Below are 22587 nucleotides of genomic sequence, written 5' to 3'. Positions count from 1 at the left end.
TCAAGTAACAAAATATTTGCTGCTAAGGTGTACACCTTTAAAATTTGCTAAAAAAGATAGCCTACTAGCATAAGCATGCTAACAGGTAGCATTCATCAAGTAACAAAATATTTGACAATGAGGTGTACACCTATAAAATTTGCTTTAAAAAAAAAGCTAGCGTTAGCATGCTAACAGGTAGCATTCGTCAAGTAACAAAATATTTGCTGCTAAGGTGTACACCTTTAAAATTTGCTAAAAAAGATAGCCTACTAGCATAAGCATGCTAACAGGTAGCATTCATCAAGTAACAAAATATTTGACAATGAGGTGTACACCTATAAAATTTGCTAAAAAAAAAAGCTAGCGTTAGCATGCTAACAGGTAGCATTCGTCAAGTAACAAAATATTTGACAATGAGGTGTACACCTATAAAATTTGCTAAAAAATATAGCCTACTAGCATTAGCATGCTAACAGGTAGCATTCGTCAAGTAACAACATATTTGACAATGAGGGGTACACCTATAAAATTTGCTAAAAAAAAAAGCTAGCGTTAGCATGCTACCGGTGAGCATTCGTCAAGTAACAAAATATTTGCTGCTAAGGTGTACACCTTTAAAATTTGCTAAAAAAAGATAGCCTACTAGCATAAGCATGCTAACAGGTAGCATTCATCAAGTAACAAAATATTTGACAATGAGGTGTACACCTATAAAATTTGCTAAAAAAAAAAGCTAGCGTTAGCATGCTAACAGGTAGCATTCGTCAAGTAACAAAATATTTGACAATGAGGTGTACACCTATAAAATTTGCTAAAAAATATAGCCTACTAGCATTAGCATGCTAACAGGTAGCATTCGTCAAGTAACAACATATTTGACAATGAGGGGTACACCTATAAAATTTGCTAAAAAAGCTAGCCTACTAGCATTAGCATGCTAACAGGTAGCATTCGTCAAGTAACAAAATATTTGACAATGAGGTGTACACCTATAAAATTTGCTAAAAAAAAAGCTAGCGTTAGCATGCTAACAGGTAGCATTCGTCAAGTAACAAAATATTTGACAATGAGGTGTACACCTATAAAATTTGCTAAAAAATATAGCCTACTAGCATTAACATGTTAACAGGTAGCATTCGTCAAGTAACAACATATTTGACAATGAGGTGTACACCTATAAAATTTGCTAAAAAAGCTAGCCTACTAGCGTTAGCATGCTAACAGGTAGCATTCGTCAAGTAACAAAATAATTGACAGAGGTGTACACCTATAAAATTTGCAAAAAAAAAAGCTAGCGTTAGCATGCTAACAGGTAGCATTCGTCAAGTAACAAAATATTTGACAATGAGGTGTACACCTATAAAATTTGCTAAAAAATATAGCCTACTAGCATTAGCATGCTAACAGGTAGCATTCTTCAAGTAACAACATATTTGACAATGAGGTGTACACCTATAAAATTTGCTAAAAAAGCTAGCCTACTAGCGTTAGCATGCTAACAGGTAGCATTCGTCAAGTAACAAAATATTTGACAATGAGGTGTACACCTATAAAATTTGCTAAAAAAAAGCTAGCGTTAGCATGCTAACAGGTAGCATTCGTCAAGTAACAAAATATTTGACAATGAGGTGTACACCTATAAAATTTGCTAAAAAATATAGCCTACTAGCATTATCATGCTAACAGGTAGCATTCGTCAAGTAACAAAATATTTGCTGCTAAGGTGTACACCTATAAAATTTGCTAAATTAACATTTACGAAATACTTTTCAAACAGAGTATAGTGCCATTTTTGATTCATTATTACCGCAATACTATACTAGTACGGGTATACCGTACAACCCTACATTCAACATTTAAAACAGTTTAATAACAGCAGTTTTTTGTCCACTCAACTTTGATCTACACACAATTTAGACCTTCTACTAGTTTCACACAGTTTTCCTCTGGTTTTGACTCAATCCAGACTGAGCTTGTCAGCTGTCGGGGGTTAGTAAACATGCAGTCTGCTTTAGGTCTGCACCTGTCACCAACATGAAGGATGTCAACTAATGGACTCACATGTTCTTGCAGTCTACAGTTCACCTGGGCCCAAGACCCACCCTGTCCTGCAAAGTGTCCCAACAGTTCAGACTACTATCAACAACAGTATTGATAGGAATTCCAACAAATCCCTGATTAAAAATCGCCAAAAAAAATTCATGAATTATCCGCACCGTTCTATAAGTCGCAGGGTTCAAAGCGTAGGGAAAAAAAGTAGCGGCTTATAGTCCGGAATTTTTTTTAATATTTTTTTTTTAAATACAACATTTTTAATTAGTCTGACATAATAATACAATTCCAATTCCAAACCAAGCAAGCAGCAACATTCAGAATAGCAATCAACAGAGTGATTGAGAGGACACACAAACATGACACAAAACAATCCAAAGTAGTCGAACAAAAATTAATAACATCAACAACAGTATTAATATTAATTATAATTCCAAAATAGCAGCAATTAGAAATCACACAAAAAAAATTAAGATTTTATTTTTTATTATTATTATTATTTTTAATCATTATTATTTTTATTTACTATTATTTCTGTTATTATTTTATTTTTTTGAAAGGTTTAATGAGTAAGATTTATTGTAGTTATATTGTAAAACTTACAAACGTTGCTTGGAGTGATAAATGAAGAATCCATACGAGTAGAAACGTTATTGACAACTGGAAGACGGAACGGCACTTGTACTTCCGGTTGAAAGCACTAAACGGAAGGAAATACTGGAGACGTTCACCCAGCAGCACCTGCAGTGAGCGAACTCGTCCAAAAGATGGCGCCATAGCACAAACAATATCACAACTTTTCAGTGTGTTTGCTTGTTTTTTTGTTGTTTTTTTGCATTTACATATTTGCATATTTGTGATATGGCTGTCAACGAAGAATAGTTCATGAATTACCCGCACCGTTCTATAAGTCGCAGGGTTCAAAGCGTAGGGAAAAAAGTAGCGGCTTAAAGTCCGGAATTTACGGTAAACACGTACGAACTTTTTTTTTTTTTTTTAATACGCCATTTGTAACCAGCCTAGCAAAATAATACAATAATAATACAATTCCAAACCAAGCAAGAGTCATTGAGAGGACACACAAATGTGACACAAAACAATCCAAAGTAGTCAAACAAAAATGAATAATATCAACAACGTTATTAATATTCATTATAATTCCAACATAGCAGCGATTAGAAATTACAACAAACATTTTTTTGATTTTTTTATTATTATTATTTTATTTTTTTTAATCATTTGTATTTTCTATTATTGCTATTATTATTAATTCCAACATAGCAGCGATTAGAAATCACAAAAAAAATTTTAAAATTGTATTTTTTTATTATTATTATTATTTGTATACATTTTTTTAATAATTATTTTTATTTACTATTATTACTATTATTATTATATTTTTTTGTTGTTAATTTTTAATTTTTTAATTTTTATTTTTGAGACGGTTTAATGAGTAAGATTTATTGTAGTTATATTGTAAAACTTACAAACGTTGCTTGGAGTGATGAATGAAGAATCCATACGAGTAGAAACGCTATGGACGGTTATACTTCCGGTAGTACATTTTCAACCCGCAACACCCGCAGTGAGCAAACTCGTCCAAAAGACGACAACGTAGCGCAAACAATAACACACCTTTTCTGCTTGTGTTTAATTAAAAATATTCAACGCATAAACTAGCCACGCCGGTTTTACGAGCCGCAGATGTCAAAGCGAAGGTCAAAAGTAGCGTGACATTTAGGGGTAATCTCTTTGCTTTGCCTCCTTGCAGCTGAAGCAGCCGGACAAAGCGGCGGCCGCGGCGCACACCTACTTCCAGGCCAATCCGGAACACGTGGAGATGGGTCAGGACCTGGAGCAGTACAAAGACCTGAAGGGAGTCAAGGAGGACCACTTTGTGGACCGAGAAGCTCGTCCTCACCAGGTGAGAGAGGAGATCATTTTAGGTCAACCTAGACAGCATTCATATCATCTAGGACAATTGTGCTGGTATCAATATTTTCTAAATTTCCAGGTTTTCCCGAATTTCCAGGAAATTCCCACTCAAATGAATAAACGTATTACTAGTTCTACACTGCCCTATATTTTCTTAAAATGTTGCACCATTTTTAGACCCGATTTCCACTTTTCAACCATTCACCCACACTACTCTTCACATATATGGAACGTGAAACATGTTTTTCCCTTTCCCCAAATTTCCAGGAATGTTTTCCCCATAGACAATGAATGGGCATTATACAACCGAATGCTTATCCCACGTTTCTCACCCGATTCGAAGCGTTCCAACATCCACACACTCCACTCACCTTGGGAAATCAAACTAACATTTTTTAGGTTAAAAAAAATTCCAGGAATTCCCGGTTTTCCAAAGCCCTATTTTCACTTCTTCCCGGAAAGTTTTCGAAGTCCACATTTTTCAACCGTTTTTGACCATTCCCCTTTCAAAACATTCCTCTTAGTTGGGACAAAAAACGTACAAATTCCTGGTTTTCCTGAAATTCCAGGAATTCCGAAATACCCATTCTCAATTCAAACTGCTACTACGTCAACATTTTACAACCAATTCCAAAAATTCCAGCACCAACCCATTCATATCATCTAGGACAATTGTGCTGGTATCAATATTTTCAAAAATTCCAAGTTTTCCCGAAATTCCCGAATTTCCAGGAAATTCCCACTCAAATGAATAAACATATTCATAGTTCTACACTTCCCTATATTTTCTTAAAATTTTGCACCATATTTAGACCTGATTTCAACTTTTCCACCATCCACCCACACTACTCTTCACACATATTTCCCCAAATTTCCCGGAATTTTTCCCTCCATTGACAATGAATGGGCATTACACACTGGAATGCTTATCCCAAATTTCTCACCCGATTCGAAGCGTTCCAACATCCACACACTCCACTCACCTTTGAAGATCAAACTGTTTTTTTTCAGCTTCAAAAATATTCCAGGAATTCCCAGAATTCCCGGTTTTCCCAAGCCTCTATTTTCACCTCTTCCAGGAAAGTTTCCACAGTCCACATTTTTCCACCGTTTTGGACCATCCCACCTTCAAAACATTCCTCTTAGTTGGGACAAAAAAAACGCTCCTATTTTTTTCCCCGTACAAATTCCCGGCTTTCCAGGAATTCCGAAATACCCATTCTCAATTCAAAGTGTTACTACGTCAACATTGTTCAACCGATTCCAAAAATTCCAACACCAACCCATTCATATCATCTATTATCAATACAGTATATTAAAAAAATCCCAGTTTTCCCGAATTTCCAGGAAATTCCCACTCAAATGAATAAACTTATTAATACTTCTACAATGCCCTATATTTTCTTAAAATATAGGACATTTTTCAACCGATTTCAAAAATTCCAACACCAATCCATTCATATCATCTAGGACAATTGTGCTATTAATATTTTAAAACATTTCCAGGAAATTCCCACTCAAATGAATAAACATATTCATAGTTCTACACTGCCCTATATTTTCTTAAAACTTTGCACCATTTTTAGACCCGATTTCAACTTTTCAACCATCCACCCACACTACTCTTCACATATATTTCCCCAAATTTCCCGGAATTTTTCCCCCATTGACAATGCATGGGCATTACACACTGGAATGCTTATCCCAAATTTCTCACCCGATTCGAAGCGTTCCAGCATCCACACACTCCACTCACCTTTGAAAATCAAACTACCATTTTTCAGGTTCAAAAACATTCCAGGAATTCCCAGAATTCCCGGTTTTCCCAAGCCTCTATTTTCACTTCCTCCAGGAAAGTTTCCACAGTCCACATTTTTCCACCGTTTTTGACCATTCCCCTTTCAAAACATTCCTCTTAGTTGGGGCAAAAAAACGCTCCTATTTTTTTTTAAAAACAAATTCCCATTTTTCCAGGAATTCCGAAATACCCATTCTCAATTCAAACTGTTACTACGTCAACATTTTAAAACCGATTCCAAAAATTCCAACACCAACCCATTCACATCAGCTAGGACAATTGTGATAGTATCAATATTTTCTAAAATTCCCAGTTTTCCCGAATTTCCAGGAAATTCCCATTCAAATGAATAAACTTATTCATTATTTTCTACACTGCCCTATATTTTCTTAAAATTTTGCACAATTTTTAGACCCGATTTCAACTTTTCAACCATCCACCCACACTACTCTTCACATATATGGAACGCAAAACATGTTTTCCCTTTCCCCAAATTTCCCGGAATTTTTCCCTCCATTGACAATGAATGGGCATTACACACTCGAATGCTTATCCCAAATTTCTCACCCGATTCGAACCGTTCCAGCATCCACACACTCCACTCACCTTCGAAAATCCAACTACCATTTTTCAGGTTCAAAAACATTCCAGGAATTCCCAGAATTCCCGGTTTTCCCAAGCCTCTATTTTCACCTCCTCCCGGAAAGTTTTCACCGTCCACATTTTTCAACCGTTTTTGACCATTCCCCTTTCAAAACATTCCTCTTAGTTGGGACAAAAAAACGCTCCTATTTTTTTTTTTTCCGTACAAATTCACGGTTTTCCCGAAATTCCAGGAATTCTGAAATACCCATTCTCAATTCAAACTGTTACTACGTCAACATTGTTCAACCGATTGCAAAAATTCCAGCACCAACCCATTCATGTCATCTAGGACAATTGTGCTGGTTTTAATATTTTCTAAATTTCCCGTTTTTCCTGAATTTCTAGGAAATTCCCACTCGTATTCATCCACAATTCTACACTGCCCTATATTTTCTTAAATTTTGCACCATTTTTAAACCCGATTCCAACTTTCCAACCATCCACCCACACTACTCTTCACTGTTTTCCTTTTCCACGAATTTCCCGGAATTTTCTCCTCATTGACAATGAATGGGCATGACTGCATATCCCACATTTCTCACCCAATTCGAACAGTTCCAACATCCACACCAATTCCCTGACTACTTGGAATTACCAGGAATTTCCCCCGCATTAAAAATGAATGGGCAATATACAAAACTCTCCATATCTCACATTTCTCACCGGATTGGAATGGTTCCAACATCCACACACTCCACTCACCCTGGACATTTAAGCACTTAAGTTCCACTCACGCCTATCGGCGGTTCGGCGTCTCGCACACATAGGGCGTTCACACGCACTACCAGAATTGCAAATTGTAGTTGTTGGACACACCCAGGTATTCCTTGTCCAAGAAGAAGAAGAAGATAATTCTCTGACTGTAGCTGATAAAGGCTCTGATCACACCTTTGTCTTCCACGCAGCGCTCCTTTACGGCGGCTGTGACTTTGTACGACCAAGGCGACTACGAGGGGGCCATCCATCTCTTCGAGGACGCCCTGTTGGAGTACTACAAAGCGGACGTGGAGTGCCGGGCCCTGTGTCAGGGGCCACACAGGTTTGAGGGCCACGACCACCTTCGCTACCGTTACAGCCTCTATGAAGTCATATCAGGTAAGAATGGACACCTGATGTGGCGGACTTCATTTTAACATGACTGCAAAAATGGTGTACGGTGGTCTTCGGGCTATAGAGCTAGTTTTAGAAGAAAAACATATTTTCCATGTATTAGCCGCACCAAACAAAATAAGTGGCAGATATATATGTTGTGAAATGAGTTATTTACACAGAAATATTCTGTAAATGTTAATGTATATACCTTAATTGTTTCCAAACAGTGTCTGTAACACGGCAGTAAAACGGCTGATCAAAACAAAACAGAAGTCATCGTCATACATATATATAATGTATATATATATATGTATATATATATATGCATACATATATGTATATATATATATGCATACATATACATATATATATATACAAATATATATATATACATATATATATATATATATATATATATATATGTATATATATATATATATATATATATATACACACACATTAAAATGTGTGTTCATGTGTGTGTGTGTGTGTGTGTATACATATATATATTTATATATATATATAATATATATATATATCTATATGTATATATATATATATATGTATATATATATATATGTGTATATATATATATGTATATATATATATATGTGTATATATATATATATATGTATGTATATATATATACACATGTATATATATATATATATATATATGTATGTATGTATGTATATATATATATACACATGTATATATATACACACATATATATATATATATAGACCTAGTGTACTGTAGGAAGTGTGTCTCCTCAGTCTTTCAACATCAGACCTAGTGTACTGTAGGAAGTGTGTCTCCTCACAGTCTTTGAACATCAGACCTAGTGTACTGAAGGAAGTGTGTCTCCTCACAGTCTTTGCACGTTTGGAAACTGTGGACGTCAAGTACTCCGGACCAAAGAGGAAAAGAACCATCCGGACTGTTCTCGGCGCATAGTGTAAAAGCCAGCATGGGTGATGGTATGGGGGTGTATTAGTGCCCAAGACATGGGTAACTTACACATCTGTGAAGGCACCATTAATGCTGAAAGGTACATACAGCTTTTGGAGCAACATATGTTGCCATCCAAGCAACGTTACCATGGACGCCCCTGCTTATTTCAGCAAGACAATGTCAAGCCTCGTGTTACAACAGCATGGCTTCATAGTAAAAGAGTGCGGGTACTAGACTGGCCTGCCTGTAGTCCAGACCTGTCTCCCATTGAAAATGTGTGGTGCATTATGAAGCCTAAAATAGCACAACTGAGACCCCCGGACTGTTGAACAACTTTAGCTGTACATCAAGCAAGAATGGGAAAGAATGCCACTTGAAAAATGTGTCTCCTCACAACTTTACTGCTTTTAGGTTGTGTACGTCATTTCAAACTGGACCCATAATGCAACATATATACAGTATAAATACACATATGTTCTTTCTGACATTGTGAACACACACTGAGTATACGGTAGTTATCTTGGTAAAGGCAGAATATTGGATCTAGCCCTTCTTGAGGTCAACCACTTTCTTTCCCCACAAGATTGATGTATCTTCTAACGTTGCACTCTTTAACTTCTTCCACTTTATTGCTCCGGGTCAAGCACGTGGGAGGACTCCTAGCCAATTAGGGATTTCTTGGGGGTGAAAACTGCCTTGCTTTGGACTCAGTTTTCCTCCTTGAAACGTAAACAAGCAATTAATCACGGTTGGCCCGTGTGTGTTTTATGAGTCTTTGATGACGTCCCACAATGATCTCAGCGGAATTATCAGCAGACCACACGGTCGTCGTCACGGCAACAATGCAATCTGCTTTGTTTACCAAATGTTTTCAACTTTGGCGAAACATTATTTCAATTGAATACAATTCTGCATTATCTCATCGATTTTTGCACGATATAAACAATATACCATTGACAACAATATCAATTTGGCCTATGTTACGGATTTAGATTGTATCACTTTATCGGGATATTACCTGCTGATGGAATTATGATCGGTTTTAGAGCCAGAACAGACAACTGGAGCAGAGAAAGCCCTGACCAAAACAATCCTTATCTACAATGTGGCTCCCTCTGCATTGGCCTTGGCAGGGTCATGCAGTAAACACCCCCAGTGAGACCATTGCAGTGAAAGACGCTCTAAAATCCCTTCCCCCTTTCTTCAAAAACGCCTGGCATGTTGACTCTGTTCCATGACTTTGAACAAAAGAGCAGACTTCCAGGCTTCTGGACAAAACACACATGCATGCACTACTACTGCAGAGATATGCACACATAGACCCCATCCCACACCTTCCACGATGATGGACTACAAAGCAGTGTCCTGATGGCTAACCTTTGACTTTTTTGTGTGTCGTAAATATGTGCTCATTGTTGCTTGAGGGGTTTTTTTCGGCTTTTTTGCTCCTCCTCCTTCCCCAATGTTTCCTTTCCTTTTTAAGGGAAATGATGATAATTAAACAAGAGACAGAATTACATTTGGCTCAATTGAGGAGAAACGTCTGGGCTGTGCTCTTGTACAGTCTCCACCATGCTCTGACAAAAGATTTTACACCTCCTCTTTTATTTGGACTTTCCCTGATTACATGGCAACAGCAGTTTCTAAGGGAGGGGGGTCGTAAACAGCCATCGCTTTTGATTAAAAACAGTTCAAAGAAAAGGTCGTGAAACAGTTCAAAGAAAAGGTGCCTGGAGTGGAGTCAGGCCCTGCTTCCTCTCCGCTTTGTAGATCTCGGGTGGATTATAATAGAAGAAAGAAACCGACGCCTTCATGTTGCTTCCCATCGTACACAGTGGAGTTTTACAAGCCTTCTGCTTGGTAGGATCAAAGACAGCTTTTGTCCTCTCGCAGGGCGAGCTGAACTCAATGTAACACAAAGTTTTGTGATAACTTCGATACAATTATTCTGACAGTTACTCCAAACATTTCCCGTACAATTAACTTGTGTGTGACTCATTACTTATGTCAATGTTTTTTTTCTTCCGAGAGCTAACAATTCAAAAGTCTGGGATCTGCTTGGTTTGGTCCTGTACTTTCTGACCCCCACACTGATTCCAGACCTGTTGTGTCCTAGATCACTTCACTCAGGTGCTGCACTGTGAACACGAGTGCGTCAGAGACCTCGCCACCCGGCCGGGCCGCCTGTCCCCCATGGAGAACTACCTTCCTCTCCACTACGACTACCTCCAGTTCGCCTACTTCCAAGGTCAGTCCTCTAAATTATTCCTAGTATACATTTTGGGGAATAGGAAGGAACCCTGGAACCTGGTTCCTTAATGGCACACGTGCCAACGTCATTCAGTCGTTTATGGCGGCTAATTGGTCGCAGGCCTGACCCCGTAAAGCAGTGGTCCCCCAACCACCGATTGGTACCGGGCCGCGCAAGAAATTTAAAAAAATAAATAAATAATTTTTTTAATTTTTTTTTAATTAAATCAACATAAAAAACACAATATATACATTATATATCAATATTAATCAATACAGTCTGCAGGGATACAGTCCGTAAGCACACATGATTGTATTTCTTTATGGAGAAAAAAAAAAATTAAAAAAAAATCTTATGGTAAAAAACTGGCTGATCAGTCGACAGAATTTTACAGTAAAAAGTTTTCAATTTACAGTAATATGCTGTTAAAACCAAGGTACATTTCAGCGTAAAAACTATAGTCATTTTTACAATTTGATGGATAACTTGCTTTGAAATGACAAGTCAAGCACATATTTAGATATTTAATTTCATTTGAACAAAAAAATGTTTTGGGGAAGTATGATTATATACTTTTTTTTTTTCAATATTGGATGATATTAAAGTTTTAAATGTATGCCATTTCATGCAATGCATATATTTTTTTACTGTCAAAATGGAAAGAACAAACACATCTAGTCTTAGACTTAGATCGGTCACATCTAGTCTTAGACTTAGATCGGTCACATCTAGTCTTAGACTTAGATCGGTCACATCTAGTCTTAGACTTAGATCGGTCACATCTAGTCTTAGACTTAGATCGGTCATATCTAGTCTTAGACTTAGATCGGTCACATCTAGTCTTGGACTTAGATCGGTCACATCTAGTCTTGGACTTAGATTGGTCACATTTAGTCTTAGACTTAGGTCGATCACATCTAGTCTTAGACTTGGATCGGTCACATCTAGTCTTAGACTTAGATCGGTCACATCTAGTCTTGGACTTAGATCGGTCACATCTAGTCTTGGACTTAGATCGGTCACATCTAGTCTTGGACTTAGATCGGTCACATCTAGTCTTGGACTTAGATTGGTCACATTTAGTCTTGGACTTAGATTGGTCACATTTAGTCTTAGACTTAGATCGGTCACATCTAGTCTTGGACTTAGATCGGTCACATCTAGTCTTGGACTTAGATTGGTCACATTTAGTCTTAGACTTAGGTCGATCACATCTAGTCTTAGACTTGGATCGGTCAGATCTAGTCTTAGACTTGGATCGGTCACATCTAGTCTTAGACTTAGATCGGTCACATCTAGTCTTGGACTTAGATTGGTCACATTTATTCTTAGACTTAGGTCGGTCACATCTAGTCTTAGACTTAGGTCGGTCACATCTAGTCTTAGACTTAGATCGGTCACATCTAGTCTTAGACTTAGATTGGTCAAATTTAGTCTTAGACTTAGGTCGTCACATTTAGTCTTAGACTTAGGTCGGTCACATCTAGTCTTAGACTTAGATCGGTCACATCTAGTCTTGGACTTAGATCGGTCACATCTAGTCTTAGACTTAGATCGGTCACATCTAGTCTTGGACTTAGATCGGTCACATCTAGTCTTGGACTTAGATCGGTCACATCTAGTCTTAGACTTAGGTCGGTCACATCTAGTCTTAGACTTAGATCGGTCACATCTAGTCTTGGACTTAGATCGGTCACATCTAGTCTTGGACTTAGATTGGTCACATTTAGTCTTAGACTTAGGTCGGTCACATCTAGTCTTAGACTTAGTTTGGTCACATCTAGTCTTGGACTTAGATCGGTCACATTTAGTCTTAGACTTAGGTCGATCACATCTAGTCTTAGACTTAGATCGGTCACATCTAGTCTTAGACTTAGATCGGTCACATCTAGTCTTGGACTTAGATTGGTCACATTTATTCTTAGACTTAGGTCGGTCACATCTAGTCTTAGACTTAGATCGGTCACATCTAGTCTTAGACTTAGATCGGTCACATCTAGTCTTAGACTTAAATCGGTCACATCTAGTCTTAGACTTAGATCGGTCACATCTAGTCTTAGACTTAGATCGGTCACACCTAGTCTTAGACTTAGATCGGTCACATCTAGTCTTAGACTTAGATCGGTCACATCTAGTCCTGGACTTAGATTGGTCAAATTTAGTCTTAGACTTAGGTCGTCACATCTAGTCTTAGACTTAGATCGGTCACATCTAGTCTTAGACTTAGATTGGTCAAATTTAGTCTTAGACTTAGGTCGTCACATCTAGTCTTAGACTAAGGTCGGTCACATCTAGTCTTAGACTTAGGTCGGTCACATCTAGTCTTAGACTTAGGTCGGTCACATCTAGTCTTAGACTTAGATCGGTCACATCTAGTCTTGGACTTAGATTGGTCACATTTATTCTTAGACTTAGGTCGGTCACATCTAGTCTTAGACTTAGGTCGGTCACATCTAGTCTTAGACTTAGATCGGTCACATCTAGTCTTGGACTTAGATTGGTCACATTTATTCTTAGACTTAGGTCGGTCACATCTAGTCTTAGACTTAGGTCGGTCACATCTAGTCTTAGACTTAGATCGGTCACATCTAGTCTTAGACTTAGATTGGTCAAATTTAGTCTTAGACTTAGGTCGTCACATTTAGTCTTAGACTTAGGTCGGTCACATCTAGTCTTAGACTTAGATCGGTCACATCTAGTCTTGGACTTAGATCGGTCACATCTAGTCTTAGACTTAGATCGGTCACATCTAGTCTTGGACTTAGATCGGTCACATCTAGTCTTGGACTTAGATCGGTCACATCTAGTCTTAGACTTAGGTCGGTCACATCTAGTCTTAGACTTAGATCGGTCACATCTAGTCTTGGACTTAGATCGGTCACATCTAGTCTTGGACTTAGATTGGTCACATTTAGTCTTAGACTTAGGTCGGTCACATCTAGTCTTAGACTTAGTTTGGTCACATCTAGTCTTGGACTTAGATCGGTCACATTTAGTCTTAGACTTAGGTCGATCACATCTAGTCTTAGACTTAGATCGGTCACATCTAGTCTTAGACTTAGATCGGTCACATCTAGTCTTGGACTTAGATTGGTCACATTTATTCTTAGACTTAGGTCGGTCACATCTAGTCTTAGACTTAGATCGGTCACATCTAGTCTTAGACTTAAATCGGTCACATCTAGTCTTAGACTTAGATCGGTCACATCTAGTCTTAGACTTAGATCGGTCACACCTAGTCTTAGACTTAGATCGGTCACATCTAGTCTTAGACTTAGATCGGTCACATCTAGTCCTGGACTTAGATTGGTCAAATTTAGTCTTAGACTTAGGTCGTCACATCTAGTCTTAGACTTAGATCGGTCACATCTAGTCTTAGACTTAGATTGGTCAAATTTAGTCTTAGACTTAGGTCGTCACATCTAGTCTTAGACTAAGGTCGGTCACATCTAGTCTTAGACTTAGGTCGGTCACATCTAGTCTTAGACTTAGGTCGGTCACATCTAGTCTTAGACTTAGATCGGTCACATCTAGTCTTGGACTTAGATTGGTCACATTTATTCTTAGACTTAGGTCGGTCACATCTAGTCTTAGACTTAGGTCGGTCACATCTAGTCTTAGACTTAGATCGGTCACATCTAGTCTTAGACTTAAATCGGTCACATCTAGTCTTAGACTTAGATCGGTCACATCTAGTCTTAGACTTAGATCGGTCACACCTAGTCTTAGACTTAGATCGGTCACATCTAGTCTTAGACTTAGATCGGTCACATCTAGTCTTGGACTTAGATTGGTCAAATTTAGTCTTAGACTTAGGTCGTCACATCTAGTCTTAGACTTAGATCGGTCACATCTAGTCTTAGACTTAGATTGGTCAAATTTAGTCTTAGACTTAGGTCGTCACATCTAGTCTTAGACTAAGGTCGGTCACATCTAGTCTTAGACTTAGGTCGGTCACATCTAGTCTTAGACTTAGGTCGGTCACATCTAGTCTTAGACTTAGATCGGTCACATCTAGTCTTGGACTTAGATCGGTCACATTTAGTCTTAGACTTAGGTCGGTCACATCTAGTCTTAGACTAAGGTCGGTCACATTTAGTCTTAGACTTAGGTCGGTCACATCTAGTCTTAGACTAAGGTCGGTCACATTTAGTCTTAGACTTAGGTCGGTCACATCTAGTCTTAGACTAAGGTCGGTCACATCTAGTCTTAGACTTAGGTCGGTCACAGCTAGTCTTAGACTAAGGTCGGTCACATCTAGTCTTAGACTTAGGTCGGTCACATCTAGTCTTAGACTTAGATCGGTCACATCTAGTCTTAGACTAAGGTCGGTCACATTTAGTCTTAGACTTAGGTCGGTCACATCTAGTCTTAGACTAAGGTCGGTCACATTTAGTCTTAGACTTAGGTCGGTCACATCTAGTCTTAGACTAAGGTCGGTCACATCTAGTCTTAGACTTAGGTCGGTCACATCTAGTCTTAGACTAAGGTCGGTCACATTTAGTCTTAGACTTAGGTCGGTCACATCTAGTCTTAGACTTAGGTCGGTCACATCTAGTCTTAGACTAAGGTCGGTCACATTTAGTCTTAGACTTAGGTCGGTCACATCTAGTCTTAGACTAAGGTCGGTCACATCTAGTCTTAGACTTAGGTCGGTCACATCTAGTCTTAGACTAAGGTCGGTCACATCTAGTCTTAGACTTAGGTCGGTCACATCTAGTCTTAGACTAAGGTCGGTCACATCTAGTCTTAGACTTAGGTCGGTCACATCTAGTCTTAGACTAAGGTCGGTCACATTTAGTCTTAGACTTAGGTCGGTCACATCTAGTCTTAGACTAAGGTCGGTCACATCTAGTCTTAGACTTAGGTCGGTCACAGCTAGTCTTAGACTAAGGTCGGTCACATCTAGTCTTAGACTTAGGTCGGTCACATCTAGTCTTAGACTTAGATCGGTCACATCTAGTCTTCATCGGTGGTTACTCGAAGCGAGTATTACGATCCTCCTGGTAGGGGTGTATCCCTTTATGGAGGATGCCTGTGCGTGACTTTGTTTAACGTGGGGAGACTGGTGTACAGACAGTCTCCACACGATCCTTGACAGAATCGGGTCAGGGTCCAGTGGCATGGAGTCTAAGACGACTGGGGACCCTTTTCTGCTGCAGCCGTTGTGGTAGTTCTTAAATCTACCGTCTTCCGCCTGCTCCGCCGTTGAGGTCTTCGCCGTATCCCTGGCTAGGCGGCAGTCAGGTACTAGGCCTGTGCCAAGGGCCACCTGGGGTAACAGTAATAAAGGGGTTGACCTCCTAGTGCCCCAAGACCCCATAGAGCAGGGGTCACCAACCTTTTTGAAAGCAAGAGCTACTTCTTGGGTAGTGATTATTGCGAAGGGCTACCAGTTTGATACACACTTCAATAAATTGCCGAAAATAGCCAATTTGCTCAATTTACCTTTAACTCTATGTTATTATTAATAATTAATTATATTTACACTTAATCGAATGGTTTAAAAGAGGAGAAAACACGAAAAAAATGACAATAAAATTTTGAAACATAGTTTATCTTCAATTTCGACTCTTTAAAATTCAAAATTTAACCGACAAAAAGAAGAGAAAAACTAGCTAATTCGAATCTTTTTGAAAAAATAAAAAGAAATAATTTATGGAACATCATTAGTAATTTTTCCTGACTAAGATTAATTTTAGAATTTTGATGAAATGTTTTAAATAGGTTAAAATCCAATCTGCACTTTGTTAGAATATATAACAAATTGGACCAAGCTATATTTCTAACAAAGACAAATCATTATTTCTTCTAGATTTTCCAGAACAACATTTTTAAAAGAAAATCAAAAGACTTTGAAATAAGATTTAAATTTGATTCTACAGATTTTCTAGATTTGCCAGAATAATCTTTTTGAATTTTAATCATAATAAGTTTGAAGAAATATTTCACAAATATTCTTCGTCGAAAAAACAGAAGCTAAAATGAAGAATTAAATTAAAATGTATTTATTATTCTTTACAATAAAAATAATAAATTTACTTGAACATTGATTTAAATTGTCAGGAAGGAATTTAAAAGGTAAAAAGGTATATGTGTTTAAAAATCTTAAAATCCTTTTTAAGGTTGTATTTTTTCTCTAAAATTGTCTTTCTGAAAGTTATAAGAGGCAAAGTAAAAAAAACAATGAATTTATTTAAACAAGTGAAGACCAAGTCTTTAAAATATTTTCTTGGATTTTCAAATTCTATTTGAGTTTTGTCTCTCTTAGAATTAAAAATGTTGGGCAAAGCGAGGCCAGCTTGCTAGTAAATAAATAACATTTAAAAAATAGAGGCAGCTCACTGGTAAGTGCTGCTATTTGAGCTATTTTTAGAACAGGCCAGCGGGCGACTCATCTGGTCCTTACGGGCTACCTGGTGCCCGCGGGCACCGCGTTGGTGACCCCTGCCATAGAGGAGCCTCCACTGCCGGATGCCCTTTAACGTCATGCCCGACCACCACGTGGAGAAACTCCATCCCATCCTGGGTAATTCCTCTAACTGGGCTGAAACCACATGGCGTAAATTGGTCGGCAAAAAGCCTGTCGACTTGACAGTCATAGCTAGGACCGTCAGCCGTGTTGTTAGCATCGCGTCTCCCGCGTCTGCATCGCTCATTGCTCGGGTTCTCCCCCGATGCAAAGCAGACATCTGCAGGAGAGACCTGATCAAGGAGAACACACACCCAAAGAACCGGTCCAAGAACACAGCATGTAGACTCCCAGGAGGTGACTAAACCGCACCCTGGCGGCGAGTCACGGCCTATCAAATTGCTGTAATGACATCACCTGCTTTGGCTCTTCAACCAGGACATTCAGTCTAGCTCCGTTCGGTCTTGTTAGCTGCTGACAAAGCATGATTGTCTACTTTGTGCTGGGCACTTCAACAACTTTTAGACACTACAGTAGGCATAAGAGGTTGTCGACATGACCATGGGCCAAACAAACAACACTCCCATTCACCAGGGTGTGGGACCTTCACTGGAAAAGTCCTGCTGGGTGTTGTTCTTGTCCAGAGAGCCTGGGTTTTGGTCTAGATCTTCCTAGTCTTGAAGTCGTTTTGAATTGGTGAGTAAAAAAAAAACAACCCAGAAAAGTAGGGTTTTTCTCTGCCGCACACGTAATAAAGCCACGCAACAAGGCAGTGGATTGTTTAACACCCCACGGCGGCTCCACGCCGGCCTTCACTCAGCAGCCTCTCGTGGTGTTTAACTGCTGGAGTTCTCCAAGTGAACCCACTGGGATGTTTTCCTCCGTCTGGCCCAGCTCATATCTCCCACTCAGGCTGACCGCAGCACGTGCTCCTCTCAGCCCAGACAGGAAGACTCTGGTTAACCTTTTTACTAGCTTGGAAAGAATGTGTGTGTGTGTGTGTGTGTGTGTGTGTGTGTGTGTGTGTGTGTGTGTGTGTGTGTGTGTGTGTGTGTGTGTGTGTGTGTGTGTGTGTGTGTGTGTGTGTGTGTGTGTGTGTGTGTGTGTGTGTGTGTGTGTGTGTGTGTGTGTGTACTTGTATTTCTACCCTTTTTGAGACATGAAGAAGGAAAAGTATCTTCCCCTCTGGTCAACATATGAAATAACAAGTGCGTGTAAGAAATTGAAATGCGCCCCCTTTGGCCAAAATTAATTAAAAAATAAAATAAATATGTATATAGAGACATACTGTAATAATTTGAAGTAAATAATGAAGATTCAAAACCAATTACAAACCAAAAATTCTAATTTTTTTTTACTAAAAGTAGTCTTTTTCTCACAATGTTCGACTTTTTTCTTATAAATTGGAAACAATTTCTCATATTCTTTGTTTCTGTAACATTTTCTTGTAAAATTATTACTTTTTTCATGTAAAATTATTACTTTTTAATGCAAAATGGCGACATTTGTCATATAAAATTCAGACTTTAATCACAATATTGCCAAATTTTTTTGTTGTCCTCGTAAAATGGTGACATTTTTTGAGTAAAATTATGACTTTGGTCATAATTTTGCCAATTAAAATTCTGATAATTATTACAATATCCTTAGAGAATTGTGACTTTTATCGAGTAAAATTACGACTCTTTTCATAAAGTTGCCAAAATGTTAAGCTTTTCTTGTAAAATTGCGACTGTTATTGAACAAAATTCCAACTTTTATCATAGTTTTGCACAAATCTTAAGTTTTTCTTGTAAAATTTTGAGTAAAATTGCAACTTTTATTATAATACTGCCAAAATTAAAAGTTTTTCTTGTGAAATTGTGACCATTTTCTTGTGAAATTCCAACTCATTTGTCACAACAAGCTTTTTTATATTTGCATAGTATGTATATATTATTAATGTGTGTAAATACACATCTTTATATAGCTAGAAAGGGTAGTCCTAAAGAGAGAGGCCGTTTTTCGGAGGTCGCAAGAATGTAAGAAATACAAGAATGTGTGTGTGTGTGTTTGCTGTCCTTAAAAATGGCCAACTCGCATAACTTACTACTATGCGTGTGTATGGTCAAATCTACCTAGCGACAGTGGTCGGTCCTCACAACTACAAAAGTGAAATTTTTTTTTTTACTTTGTGTTTTGCATTCTGAAGTGAGGTTGCAACTCTCTACTCCCATCTAGTGCTAGATATATTTTTTTCATCATTCTAGCTATAGTGGAAAGGGGGGCCCTCACAACCTACTGACCAAACATGGGTCCACACAAAGTAGGCAAGACGTGTGTGTGTGTGTGTGTGTGTGTGTGTGTGTGTGTGTGTGTGTGTGTGTGTGTGTGTGTGTGTGTGTGTGTGTGTGTGTGTGTGTGTGTGTGTGTGTGTGTGCTTGTATTTCTACCCTTTTTGAGACACGAAGAAGGAAAAGTATCTTCCCCTCTGGTCAACATATGAAATAACAAGTGCGTGTAAGAAATTGAAATGCGCCCCCTTCGGCCAAAATTAATTAAAAAATAAAATAAATATGTATATAGAGACATACTGTAATAATTTGAAGTAAATAATGAAGATTCAAAACCAATTACAAACAAAAAATTCAAATTTTTTTTACTAAAAGTAGTCTTTTTCTCACAATGTTCGACATTTTTTCTTATAAAATTGGAAACAATTTCTCATATTGTTTGTTTCTGTAACATTTTCTTGTAAAATTATTACTTTTTTAATGTAAAATTATTACTTTTTAATGCAAAATGGCGACATTTGTCATATAAAATTCAGACTTTAATCACAATATTGCCAACATTTTTTTGTTGTTCTCGTAAAATGGTGACATTTTTTGAGTAAAATTATAAATTTTGTCATAATTTTGCCAATTAAAATTCTGATAATTATTACAATATCCTTAGAGAATTGTGACTTTTATCGAGGAAATTACGACTCTTTTCATAAAGTTGCCAAAATGTTAAGCTTTTCTTGTAAAATTGCGACTGTTATTGAACAAAATTCCAACTTTTATCATAGTTTTGCACAAAACTTAAGTTTTTCTTGTAAAATTTTGAGTAAAATTGCAACTTTCATTATAATACTGCCAAAATTCAAAGTTTTTCTTGTGAAATTGTGACCATTTTCTTGTGAAATTCCAACTCATTTGTCACAACAAGCTTTTTTATATTTGCATAGTATGTATATATTATTAATGTGTGTAAATACACATCTTTATATAGCTAGAAAGGGTAGTCCTAAAGAGAGAGGCCATTTTTCGGAGGTCGCAAGAATGTAAGAAATACAAGAATGTGTGTGTGTGTTTGCTGTCCTTAAAAATGGCCAACTCGCATAACTTACTACTATGCGTGTGTATGGTCAAATCTACCTAGCGACAGTGGTCGGTCCTCACAACTACAAAAGTGAAATTTTTTTTTTTACTTTGTGTTTTGCATTCTGAAGTGAGGTTGCAACTCTCTACTCCCATTTAGTGCTAGATATATTTTTTTCATCATTCTAGCTATAGTGGAAAGGGGGGCCCTCACAACCTACTGACCAAACATGGGTCCACACAAAGTAGGCAAGACGTGTGTGTGTGTGTGTGTGTGTGTGTGTGTGTGTGTGTGTGTGTGTGTGTGTGTGTGTGTGTGTGTGTGTGTGTGTGTGTGTGTGTACTTGTATTTCTACCCTTTTTGAGACATGAAGAAGGAAAAGTATCTTCCCCTCTGGTCAACATATGAAATAACAAGTGCGTGTAAGAAATTGAAATGCGCCCCCTTCGGCCAAAATTAATTAAAAAATAAAATAAATATGTATATAGAGACATACTGTAATAATTTGAAGTAAACAATGAAGATTCAAAACCAATTACAAACAAAAAATTCTAATTTTTTTTTACTAAAAGTAGTCTTTTTCTCACAATGTTCGACGTATTTCTTATAAAATTGGAAACAATTTCTCATATTCTTTGTTTCTGTAACATTTTCTTGTAAAATTATTACTTTTTTCATGTAAAATTATTACTTTTTAATGCAAAATGGCGACATTTGTCATATAAAATTCAGACTTTAATCACAATATTGCCACATTTTTTTGTTGTTCTCGTGAAATGGTGACATTTTTTGAGTAAAATTATGACTTTGGTCATAATTTTGCCAATTAAAATTCTGATAATTATTACAATATCCTTAGAAAATTGTGACTTTTATCGAGTAAAATTACGACTCTTTTCATAAAGTTGCCAAAATGTTAAGCTTTTCTTGTAAAATTGCGACTGTTATTGAACAAAATTCCAACTTTTATCATAGTTTTGCACAAATCTTAAGTTTTTCTTGTAAAATTTTGAGTAAAATTGCAACTTTCATTATAATACTGCCAAAATTCAAAGTTTCTTGTGAAATTGTGCCCATTTTCTTGTGAAATTCCAACTCATTTGTCACAAAAAGCTTTTTTATATTTGCATAGAAAGTATATATTATTAATGTGTGTAAATACACATCTTTATATAGCTAGAAAGGGTAGTCCTAAAGAGAGAGGCCATTTTTCGGAGGTCGCAAGAATGTAAGGAATACAAGAATGTGTGTGTGTGTGTTTGCTGTCCTTAAAAATGGCCAACTCGCATAACTTACTACTATGCGTGTGTATGGTCAAATCTACCTAGCGACAGTGGTCGGTCCTCACAACTACAAAAGTGAAATTTTTTTTTTTACTTTGTGTTTTGCATTCTGAAGTGAGGTTGCAACTCTCTACTCCCATCTAGTGCTAGATATATTTTTTTCATCATTCTAGCTATAGTGGAAAGGGGGGCCCTCACAACCTACTGACCAAACATGGGTCCACACAAAGTAGGCAAGACGTGTGTGTGTGTGTGTGTGTGTGTGTGTGTGTGTGTGTGTGTGTGTGTGTGTGTGTGTGTGTGTGTGTGTGTGTGTGTGTGTGTGTGTGTGTGTGTGTGTGTGTGTGTGTGTGTGTGTGTGTGTGTACTTGTATTTCTACCCTTTTTGAGACATGAAGAAGGAAAAGTATCTTCCCCTCTGGTCAACATATGAAATAACAAGTGCGTGTAAGAAATTGAAATGCGCCCCCTTCGGCCAAAATTAATTAAAAAATAAAATAAATATGTATATAGAGACATACTGTAATAATTTGAAGTAAATAATGAAGATTCAAAACCAATTACAAACAAAAAATTCTAATTTTTTTTTACTAAAAGTAGTCTTTTTCTCACAATGTTCGACGTATTTCTTATAAAATTGGAAACAATTTCTCATATTGTTTGTTTCTGTAACATTTTCTTGTAAAATTATTACTTTTTTCATGTAAAATTATTACTTTTTAATGCAAAATGGCGACATTTGTCATATAAAATTCAGACTTTAATCACAATATTGCCAACATGTTTTTGTTCTTCTCGTAAAATGGTGACATTTTTTGAGTAAAATTATGACTTTGGT

General features: G+C 37.3%; 1 protein-coding gene across 1 annotated transcript in view; it reads left to right on the top strand.

The window, feature by feature from the left end:
- The window catches only part of p3h2 (prolyl 3-hydroxylase 2), a 150002-nt gene that overhangs the window by 100803 nt on the left and 26612 nt on the right, over positions 1-22587 (top strand). The window contains exons 3-5 of the mRNA XM_062027819.1: positions 3806-3958; positions 7318-7507; positions 10575-10706. Of these exons, the coding sequence (XP_061883803.1) occupies positions 3806-3958; positions 7318-7507; positions 10575-10706 (475 nt within the window). The remainder of the gene's footprint in view (positions 1-3805; positions 3959-7317; positions 7508-10574; positions 10707-22587) is intronic.

This window comes from Entelurus aequoreus, linkage group LG19 (assembly GCF_033978785.1).
Source record: "Entelurus aequoreus isolate RoL-2023_Sb linkage group LG19, RoL_Eaeq_v1.1, whole genome shotgun sequence".
In the NCBI taxonomy this organism is placed as follows: domain Eukaryota; kingdom Metazoa; phylum Chordata; class Actinopteri; order Syngnathiformes; family Syngnathidae; genus Entelurus; species Entelurus aequoreus.
Note: the sequence above shows the minus strand (reverse complement) of the source record. Positions and strands in the feature narration are given on the sequence as shown.